Source organism: Pteropus medius, unplaced genomic scaffold (genome assembly GCF_902729225.1).
Source record: "Pteropus medius unplaced genomic scaffold, Ma_sr-lr_union100, whole genome shotgun sequence".
Classification (NCBI taxonomy): Eukaryota; Metazoa; Chordata; class Mammalia; order Chiroptera; family Pteropodidae; genus Pteropus; species Pteropus medius.
Window position 1 is genome coordinate 1 of NW_024344436.1, and position 11,252 is coordinate 11,252.

At 39.4% G+C, this 11,252-nt stretch overlaps 1 protein-coding gene across 2 annotated transcripts; it reads left to right on the forward strand.

Annotated features, from left to right (window-relative positions):
• Window positions 1-2,153: 2,153 nt before the first annotated feature.
• Window positions 2,154-9,102, forward strand: LOC120610420 (solute carrier family 5 member 4-like). Of its 2 annotated transcripts, XM_039872709.1 has the most exons (5): window positions 2,154-2,325; window positions 3,153-3,308; window positions 3,462-3,679; window positions 6,127-6,229; window positions 8,710-9,102. In XM_039872709.1, the coding sequence occupies exons 3-5, from the start codon at window positions 3,512-3,514 to the stop codon at window positions 8,811-8,813; spliced, it is 375 nt and encodes a 124-aa protein (XP_039728643.1). In that variant the 5' UTR covers window positions 2,154-2,325; window positions 3,153-3,308; window positions 3,462-3,511; the 3' UTR covers window positions 8,814-9,102. The 2 variants fall into 2 exon arrangements, 1 of the variants encoding a protein (XP_039728643.1); XR_005654927.1 differs by lacking the exons at window positions 2,154-2,325; window positions 3,153-3,308; window positions 6,127-6,229 and having other exon boundaries at window positions 3,342-3,679.
• Window positions 9,103-11,252: the final 2,150 nt, after the last annotated feature.

Sequence of the window (11,252 nt, forward strand, 5' to 3'; positions counted from 1 at the left end):
CCTGGTCAGCAGATTTCTCTATTTTGAACCATGTGCTGCACTTTTCTGGCAGACAGGGTCCCCTCACCCACCACTTCACTTGACTCAAGCAGGACAGTGACAGTCAGACTGGGTTCAGCTGCCCCTTTGCCACTCACTCTCCCTGAGGCCAGTCAGAAGCCCTGTGTTGCCTTTAGAGTTAGGAGCCTACAACTTCCTGCAGACGGGGAGACTCTGTAGTGATGGGCTCCTGAGGAAGCATTTAGATGCCTTGAGTGCAGCTATGAGTGTCTGCTTTCACTGTGAATATTGACTCTTATCGGGAAAGTCTCCTATGGAATGCAGAGCAGGGCATGTGGCTAAGTTAAGGCGACACTCCAGTGAGTCCACCGTCCTTACTGAAAGTCCACCACTCTTCTTGAATCAGTCTCCCTGAATTGCTGTACAACTTTCTTTCTCATTCTTCCTCCAAAGGCTTCGTGTTACTGTTGTGTTTACCTCAACTGTTACTCCTTTCGTCTGCTGGTCATATGAGTATTTTCCCTTAGGTATTATGGGCAAAATGCCAGTAGAGGTGAAGAAAGGCAGTTCTTTTAGCTGATCCTCTAGGGCATCACCAGACAGGGCATGTCAGCATACAGAACCATGCTTTGTGAGGAATCAGGTCCTTTCTGCTCCCTACAGAAGCAGCTACCTGATCCAGAGTGTCATCAGCCTTCTTCAAGGCACCACCAAATTGGGAAGCATAAGGCCCCCTTTATGTTTGTTCTACAGAAATGTTGCATTCATGGTTTCTCCTTTTCAGTTAATTTCAGATATGAGAATTTGACATTGTGCAGTACATGTGATGTACGCACGATTTAAAGTGTAGCATAGTGAATAGAGTCAATAATATTGTAAACTGTCAGGTGTTTCCGAGACTTATCTGAGTGATTACTTTGTAAGGTATACAAATGTCTAATCTCTAGGTTGTCTATTATATTATATTATCATATAATATGCCACTGTAATTGAAAATTTTAAACCATTTTTTTAAATCGTAAGGTTTGGCTACAGGCATGGAATTATGAGTGCTTAACCTAAAGGTTTGAGAACACCCATTTCAGCCTGAACTTTCTCTGTAAAGTAAAGATATATCATGGAACTAGGGCCCCTGCTCTTTTGTTCCCGTGAAATTAGTCATAGAGTTCAAGATTGAGAAAAGGACATTAGTGGACATTGAATTCAACTTTCTCTTTTCCAGATATCGAAATTGAGGCCACAGCTATGACAAACATAGTTTTGTGCTCATAATTATGAAAGCTCTGATTCTTATTTCTTTCTCTTTACAACGTACCAGTCCCCAGTGACATCCTGATGAGAGTCCTTCAGTTTGTTTATGGGGTATAACAATTGCACATCTTCTGACAGGTTAATGTGTGGCCTCAAAAAGATTCACCTCACATCACATGAAAGAAATATCAGATTAATGTATGCATGCATGACCACAGAGTTTATCACCTGCAGTCATTGAGACTTTAGTCCTGGAAAAAGGAAAACAGACTCCTTTTTAGACTCCTAGTTAGAATGGACTAACTCGCAGAGATGACATGGAGAGAGATATCTGTCCAGTGGGTCCTGAGCAGCCCGAGAGACATGAGGTCAGTGAACTATAAAGAAACAGACTGAAAGGACGTAGTACATCATCTTCTTCCCCTTCAAAATTTCCCAACAGGTCCTATGTTATCATACCAGTTTGTAAAGCACTTAATTATTAAACCAAAACACAGCTACGGAAAGCATGTGAAATGTCAATGTGCAGCTCAATAATATGTCATAAAATGAGCACCATGTAACCACTAGTCTTGTCAAGAAAATGAAATCACCCTCAGCCAGATGGGGCTCTCCAATCCACTTCTTTCTGAGGATAGGCACTGTGACTACTATCACTGCAGTCCAGGATTCCCCTGGTTTGGACTGTTGCCAACAGAATAATTCAACGTGGACCCCTAAGTGTCTGCTTTATTTTGCTCTCTTTTTTTTTTATTTTGAGATTCATCTGTGTTTTGAGTGGAGCACGTATTCATTTCCTTCTCCTTTTCTTTATGGTGTTCTACCCTAGTCATATGTAAGAAGGTGTCCACTCTGATGTGGGTGGACTTCTGGATGTTACAGGTTGTGGTTATCACAGATGATGTTGCCTTGAGCAATTACAGCTCTGTTTCTTGGTTCATGTGGGCCCCGATCTCTGTTGAGTGCTTTGTTAATAGTGGGCATCTCTTTCATTTTCATTTATAGGTCCTGGGATTCCTGGGACCTGTATATTGTGCTTATACTTCCAGCCATTTTATAGTTGGCAACAAAGAGGTAAGTGAAAAATGGAAATCATTGTCTCTGCCAGAGTGAGAAATGTGAATGTTTATTTTGCTATGGTAGCAAATGCGTCTATGTTAATTTCTACAACAAAAATTTATCTCAATTTTAGTTGCAGTGAGAAACAATTCCTGCTTCTATTTCAAGTGTGTAAATATACAGTGCACACACACATGTATGTCATCTATATTTTTATGAGATATTATGTGTGTCTATGGCAAAATGCAGAAAAATGCAGATTTTGAAGTTCCTTTCTGGCTCTGCCACTTACCATCATCTTAATCATTATTATCATTAATACATGATAATAAAATGTGTACTAACTTATGGGTCCACCATCAGAATCAGATAAAATAAGTGAAGTGCTTTGGAAAAGGCTTAGCTCACGAGTAAGTATTTAATGTATGCTAATGTCTATTGTGATACCTGCATATTTTAACGGTTATTGTAGATCGTGTGTATTTAATCCTAAGCTGCTCTTGTGGTGGTAATTTTCAGATGAGGAACAGTGTGCTGGGTTCATTGTCTCTGTTCCTTGCCCATGTTCCTTAGAGTTGTAAAGAGGTTATTGGGATTCAGATCCCAGTCTTCCTCATTCAAAGCCCATTCTTGATGTCTATGCGATAACGTTTTACTTAAAGAGACTATCTTGAGCAGCAAATACAGGTACAAGTTTCCACTTCCATAAGTTTCTCAGAGAAAAATAATAAATGATTTAACATTTTTTCAGAAGATTAATAAAACAGTCAAAATGAGCTAATCTCAGTTCTGTATATTGTATAACATAATTAATAGTCTGTTTATTTTACACAATTCGATAGCATGTGTAGAAATCTGTTTCTCCAACAAAGCTCATGGAAAACTTGAGCCTGTGTCTGGGTAGAGAGCAGTGTCCAAAATCTGGGACTCAACGGTGAGATGCTACTTCACAACCATGGAGAGCACCTGGGACCCTCACCCCTTTCTTGAACCAACAGGTATTTGCAACTCTGTGCTTGGGTTATGTTAAGGTCAAGTTTCGGCATTTGTGTTTGTTCTTAATCAAGCATGCAGGTGGAATGATAGTTAAGACTTAGTGGAATGGATTTCTCATCTTTTCCAAAAGTTAGCTTTTGGTCTTTCTTTTGCAGGAGGCCTTGTGGACTCTACTCATTGAGCTGTGGTTGGCTGTAGTCATAGGATGTCAGAGTTCACCTACGACACAGGAGATCGTCTGCCCGCCAGTGACTGTCCTGATTTCATCTGTGGAGTGCATTATCTCCTTGTACGTGGCCACCGTTGCATTTTAGTGTCTATTCCAGCTGTCCCGGAACGTTCCCTGGTCTCTAAACCCTTTCCTGTTGTTCATGTGAGTAATGAGTAATGGATGTCTTTTCTTTAAAAGTAAGTTTCTGTGCCTGCTAATAGTGTTAACTAGTGAATAAGTCCAAGGATGATGAATTCCTTGCACGGCTAGAGCTAGAAGAAAGCAAAGAGATTATCACCAGTCATTTGGCTGAACAACAATTTGCACCAAGTATTGCAGAGTGCCAGTGTGTTAAGAAATACAGAATTAGTGAATGGGCGTCGTACTCAGATAACTCCACAGTGCGTTTTGGAGGTAAATCTACATCATCATGATAGAGTACCAGGAAGAGAATAATATGTGTTGCCTAAGAGACTGAGAAAGGCTTTGCAGCAGAGCTAACGTCTGAGCTGGATCTGATTTGGGGTGAGTAGGGTTTCATCCACCTCGTCAACACTGACACAGAGATAGTAAGAGAGAGAGAATTCAAACAGTGATGTGCATGTGTATGATTTGTAGGTTGGCAACATGTTTGCTATGAATGGTACCCAGGGATGGTGAGAATGTAAGGAACTGAGCACTCTCCCAAGTTGTCGGTGAAAGTATTAAAAGTCTCATACCCAGTGAGTCCATAATCTTACTGCTGCATGCCTCCTATATCCGATTCCTTGTCCAAGTAGGAAAATCCACATTTAAGGTGTAAGTCACTGGCAGAATGCTCTAATTTGCTTAATGTCACTTTGGGAAAAGAATACACATGTAGATATAGTAAGTCTCAAAGGCCAAGCAGAGTCAAAGTCTTACTACACATACACTGGACCTTTCAACAAAGCTACATCTGGGGAGGTACAATAGTAGCCCAGCTAATACTAATTGTTTGATTTTAACAAGAAATACTGTTTATATACTAATGTTATTGATTCATTATAACATGGATACTATTTATTTGTTTGTTTGTTTGTTTGTTTGTTTGTTTATTTATTTATTTATTTATTCATTCAGCACTTACCAATCAAACTTCAAAATAAAGCTCATTCATATATTTGTTGGAGGAGCTGGCATCAGATTTTGTGTGGATGGAGAAACTGAAGAAGATAGTTGTTCAGATTTCCTTTCCAGAAATACATATCACTAGAATTCATAACTAGACATTCATATTAAATATTGGCTGTTGAATGACAAAAAACTAGAAAATATTACATAGTTTTCAAAAATATATATTTCCATTCATACCTATAGAAATACACACACACACACACACCCCTACACACACTTTTTGATCCAATTTTACAGGAGAAAGCACTCTAGGAAGTCACAGTGAGACACTTTGTCCAATTCGTGTTTATGTTTCATTAATACACTGCTAAACATAACCTTTCAAAATAAAGTGTAAATAATTTATTTTAGAGAAAGTCATGAATAGGGTTATGCACCTATTGCAGCAATACAGTAAAGAGAAATCTCAGGGTGCGGGGTTTTACCAGGACTAAAGAGTACCTGGTTTAAGTCTGAACACAGATGCAGGCAGCATGAAGCAGAGAGTTTTCCCCAAGTAATTGGAGTTAGTATAAGAAATGCAAAGCTGAAGAAGCTGTGATTAGGAATCTATGAGAGAAGGTGCAGGTTGTGTCCGTTACAACTGCAATATGTGACAATACTAATTACACATTCTAGTAAAATACATCTGAAGATGAAATTCATGGACCAAGTATGTGGCCAGTTAAGATTAGCCATAACTTTGAGCATGTGGCAGATTAATTGTTTTTAAATGTGATACGTGAAACCATTTCCTTAGAAAGGCCAGAGCTGATACTTCTTCACCGTGTCCAATCACTTGCCTTGGAACTCTTGTGGAAAGAAAAGATGATAATAGCAAATAGAATGTTAGATAAACATACAAAGAAAGCATGAAAATGGAATTATATTTACAGAAAAAATCAGATTCTATACAACAGTTTAAAATAATGGAAGTAACAAAAAATATTATTATGTAATAAAAATAAAATGGAAATAATGGAAGCATTGACAGAATTTGGGAGGTGTGACAGCAAAGACATGTATTTGGTTATCAATTATTACCAGACCTCGCAAATAGTACGAACATATAGATATAGCTAAACATGATGGATCAGAATTATGGCTAAAAGGAAATTTTGCAAGTTATAAATGTGAGCAGCAGACACATTAAACAATAATGGTGGAGCTAAACAGAAATGGGTGATACAGACAATGTGAAGGTACATTTTCTGTGCCCAAAGTCTTCAACATTAATGGAATATCAATGCGGAGAGAGAGATTTCAAGCCAGTTATTTAGAGTTTGAATTTCCTATGAGATTTAGAAACAAAAGTAATTGAAAATGGTCAGTGTGTTAGGTGAGTGTGTGTGATAGGAAACTTTTCTTTGCATTCGGTGCCATTTGATTTGTTGCAAAACACCATACACAAGTGTATCATCATATAACTTAAATAGTCCCCACAACTAACTGACTTGTCTCTGGTTTCTGTGCAGCTGAGTTGCCTGTGCTGGGCCCTTCTGAACAGCACAAAGGAACAAATCGATTTAGATGAGGAAGAGAAAACACGAGATGAAACTTATGGTGCTGTTGAAGCAGGTATATCTGGTTGTCTTTGGTTTTCCTGTCTTGGTTTAGTGACTTTCTCTGCTGTCTTTTTCATCTTCAGAGAAAGCTATTAGACGTAACACACAAACTTTGAAAACATATCCTCTTCAACAACCAAGAAAAGTTGTTCGATATCAAATCCATCTGTTTGTCAGCCTGTCTGTCAGTCTGGCTGTCTATCCTTTTGTCATCCAGCCATGGATATGTTTGCAGGCTCTAAGGTGATATTGAATTCCAAGGCTCCTGTTCCTAGTCTCCTATCAAGTGTTCAATACACTAATCTTGTCTCGTGTGACAAAGTATCCAGCTCACTTTCTTCTGCATCCTAATTTATCCCTTATCTTCCAGTACACCCTCCATTTCTGTCAAGCAGATTTTGTCCCTTACCCCCACATATAAAAATCTCATTAGAATAGATCAACCACCACCTGAGACAAAAGAATGTACTTTCTTTAACACTTAGTTCAAATCTTACTTTATAAAAATGTAACCAGCAGCCTCTCCCACAGCTCTGATTTCCAGTATTATTTTGAAAGCACTGGCTACTTCTAGTAACTCGTGGTGTTTTCTTCTACTATACACTCATTGTTTTATTGAATTGGGTTTGCTTTTGCTTTTTCAATTGAAGGCAGAATATATGCTTTCTACTTCTATGGTTTTATTACTTGCATGCTTGTGAGTAAGAGTGGCCTATAACACTCCTTGCAGATGCTTAGATTTAGCCTGGTCATGGTACTAAGGTGAACATGTTCTCATGGAATGAATTGGAAATATGTGCATTTCAACCTGATGGAAATCTTTCAATAATATTGAATTGGTGCATCCATTGTAATTTTGTTATTTTTCCATAATACTATTAGAGACTTGTGCACACACTCCTGTGTTTGTGTGTGTTGTATGTGAGAGAGAGATGAATACTTATGAATATTATGCTAGTTACTTGAAGGAAAACTCCTTCTTTTAGAGATGAGATCCTGAGAATCACAGAGGTCAGATAATGACAGCAAAGATTTGGGGATTCAATTCCTGAATTCATTTCTAAGCACATTTCTTCCCAGCAGCCATGATTCCATTTCTCATGTATCATTGAACTTTACTAGAAGACACTCGTCCTCTTTGAAATGGTTCTTTATGTTTCTTGAGTATGTTGTGTTTTCCTGGTAGTTTCTTGAGCAGAGCTGCCTACCAGGCAAGGACAAGTGTCAAGTGAAGGCCACTTTCCTCCTGTGTGTTCCCGAGCTGCCACCAGCATTACTCGTCGTGACACCAGAGATTTCCAGTGTGTCCTGTACATAGGGAGGATCCATGTCCCATTTCTTTCCATTTATCATTCTAAAGATTGTTTGAACATGTATTAAACAATTTAAATGAGAAATCTGTTCCATATGGAAATATAACCGAAATTCTGCATAAAGGAACAAGCCGTGCAGGAATTCCGAGGCAGGACTACTTGGCTATTTGATGCTCTGCTCACCTAGTTCTTTTATGTCCCTGCTTGTTTCTCATAGACATTTGCCTCTTTGTGTCCTGTTTTTGTCAGTGGCTCAGGATAAGGCATAGGGCATGGGAGAATGAGGTAGAATTGGGCAAATTCGAGTGGGTGATCTGTGCTGGCAGCTCGGTGATTTTGCAGACTGACGAGGTCCTGAACAAACACTGGGGAGCCTTGGATGCTCTGAGGCATGTTTAGAATTCAGACAAATTTTGCTTTGGAATCAGGTTGTTTGAAGAACTTTGTCTATGTCAGTTGGGAGTAAGCACCAGTGTTGAAAATGTTTCTAAGTGTCAACCTTTTCTTATTTTAAAGAGGGAAGAAATTAGAATTCTTCTTAGCCAATCTATGCTGCTGATTATCGTTGGGCGAATCCCTGGGGTACAACTGAGTAAAAATATAGAAGAGTATTTTTAAATGAAAATAAGTGGATGTGCTTAGTGTTCTGTATGATTCTTTATCAATATTTGGTATTTATTTTGTTAATTTTATTGATTAAAACAACATCAAGGTTTAATGAAACTGCCACAGAAGTAAGATGTCATTACACTGGGGCAGGAAGCCGAAATGTCCATCATAGGAGACACTTCCTGGATGTGGGATAATGACCCTGGATGAAATGTGACTGTTCAACGGACTGACTTCCTGCGTGAGTGGATGTTTTCTTTCTGGAGTCCTGTGTTCCTGGGAGAACTTATTTCCTTGCTGTTTATCTGAGGAATGGGATCAGCTCCCTCTGTTCGCTCTAATGTGCTAGCGGTCCTCAGCCCAAGCAGACTCTGCCCTTTGGTCAGGGCCAAGGTAGCTAGCTACTTGTTCGATATGAGACGCTTATGGATAGTTTTTGGGGCACAGATGGGACAGTCTCCCGGTATGAATATTCTATAGTGATCAATCATTCAATGTCAACTCTCCAAGACTGGGCCCAATGCGTTTGTCTTCTTGAACCTACACCTTACTCTGTGTTTACTGACTGCAGGTCGGGCTTGTTCGGCTCTGATCACTGACTCTTCTTGTCGGAATCCCTCCTCAGAGAAGGTGGCCTGTGTCAAACATTGTGAAGTTGTGTACTCTGCTACATGAATTTGGCTGCCATATGTATACAAAATGCTGCTGCTAGAACTGGTGCCCGATTGTGAGAAAACATTGATTCTGGGACAGCATCAAAGGGCATTCTGTAGGTGGGCCATGCAGAAGCGTGGTGATGAAAACATCATAGCCATAGCTTTTGCCTTTTGAGTTCCCAGGACAGCGAGGACTGATGTTGTAGCTCATGGTGGCCTTCTCTTGAGCTCCCTGACCACCATCATCAACAGCACCAGCACGTCGTCACCACAGACATTTGACCAAGGACTGTAAGAGAGCATCACTGAGAGACAGAGCTCCTTTGAGCTTGCAGGTAAGAATCCCGGCTTCTACCTGGAATTCCTCTGCACACATGCAGATGTAGTTGTGAGTTAAAGCCCTCTTTCCGTGGGATACAAGAAAACAAATCATAGTGTTGCAGAGTGAGCAAGGGGTATTAGAGAGCATTTAGTTTGTCTGTGTCTTTATCCAGATGCAATGATTGGGATATATTCAAAGGAAAGATTTGCTTTTCATTCTTTCCAATTCCCTGATTGTCTCATATTTTTTTCCTTTCTAACACATCCCCAACTACATCCTCACAAAGCTTTATCAGTTTTTTGTTGTTTTGTTTTGAAGGACATAGAGTTCTCACCATTTAATGTGGGTTAATGAACTGTCTATAAGTTTCTGTGCACATCACATGGAAGAGATAAGAGATAAAGCAATCCACACACGCCACAGATGAGTTCCTCTGATGCCGTCATTCAAGAGAGGCCACATTAAAAAGAGACAATCTCAAGGAAGAGACTAATTCAAGAAGGCAGCTGCTAAGATAGTCATGTCAAGAAGGGGACTCTGAGCAGTCAGGGGGCTCTGAAGTCAGGGAGGCAGTACTGGAGGGAAGGCAAGCAACAGAAATAATTGACAAAATAGTCTCCTTTTTCGCGTTCCTAATTTTCAGGAAAATGCCTACCGTTAGCCTTTCGTGAACTTTTAAAACACCAAAGTATAACACATTTGTAGAAAAAATAGAAATTGTAAGTGTACCGCACACTGGTTTATCACAAATAGACCACCTATGTAAATGTGAGTCAGGTCAAAAAATGGAAATTGTCAGCCACCTAGAAGCTCCTCTTGGCTTCCTTCTTTTCAAAGTCAACCAGTGTAACTTCTCACAATTTAGCCATTTCCAGTTTTGGACAATTATTAATAAAATAACCCTTTATACATTCCTTGATATCTAGGTTATTTAGCCATGATGTATTTCTGACATTCAGCCGCATTGCTGTCTTTACTGTGGTTCATTCATTTTCTTGTATTCTAATATCTCATTGTATAACATGTGACCGTTGATCCTCTCTGTTGATGGACATTTGGCTCTGACATTTCAGCCTGTGTCACATGGTGCACATGTACATTTCTACGAGTAATATTGCTAGAAATGTACATCTCCTTTGCTGTCAGTTTTTTTTTTAAACTTACTATTTCAGGATAGCATGGAATGTGAAAGAGATCTAATTAGAAAAGTGGTTTTATTGAGACTATTGCAAAATTTCCTCCTAATGTGTAAAACTGGTAAGATTTTTAAATTAAATTTATAGAGGTGACATCGACTAATAAAATTACATAGGTTTCATGTCCAAATCACTAAAATATGCTATATATAAATATTGGATTTTTTTTTTTGCACATTTCTTCTTTTGGTAATAGTTTTACATATTTTCTGCAATGAAAACATGTTATTATTCACAGCTTCACATTGGATGTTTGTTTCTTAGCCTCCTCAGTCTGGCTCATCAGAATCAGAAAGCTCTTTTCCCCTTCACCTGGAATCTGCCCATTCTCCTTGACTCCTTCATCGAATGGAGTCAGCTAGGCCTCTGGTAGGACACACTCAGTACAGGCCAGAAGTTCAGTGCTTGTGAAAAGCAGTCTTCAAGGGGCCTGCTGGCTTTTCTTTGAAATTAGTGGTCAAGAAGAACAGACAGCCTGTTTAAAGATTTTGAATTGTTGTTGTTCGTAGTGATGGCTTCAGTAGATGAAAGCCCTGTGGTTGGAACATTGCAAGGCCTCACTGGGGCCAGACATTGGCACTGGACGAAGGTTGGAAGTTGGAGAACATTAAGACATCTGTGTTTCTATGCTGAGTAACGGCAGAACTGGGAATGAGAAGCCTAAGAGGCAGTTCTTTTCATAGGTGTATGATCGTGGGCACGAATCCTTTGTTAAGCATCAGTGATAAATTAATGACACTTTCTTTTTCTCAGTCTCTCTTATTCATTGAATTTATGTTTTTGGGGGGTAAGTTAAACAGTATATTAATGGCTGCTACAGTGGGTTCAAGAAGTGCTATGAAGGGAAGTGAGGGATAACAGGATGGCAGGTCCTTAATACAGATGCTCAATGATTTTTCCCTGAGGAAGTGACATTTGAGCAGAGCCAGAGGAAAGTATG

Excerpts from the sequence above, each read along its gene's own strand:
- LOC120610420 (XM_039872709.1), top strand. The coding sequence starts at position 3,512 with ATGTCAGAGTTCACCTACGACACAGGAGATCGTCTGCCCGCCAGTGAC. Across the intron at positions 3,680-6,126 it reads AACCCTTTCCTGTTGTTCAT|CTGAGTTGCCTGTGCTGGGC; the intron begins GTGAGTAATGAG and ends GTTTCTGTGCAG. Across the intron at positions 6,230-8,709 it reads TTATGGTGCTGTTGAAGCAG|GTCGGGCTTGTTCGGCTCTG; the intron begins GTATATCTGGTT and ends TACTGACTGCAG.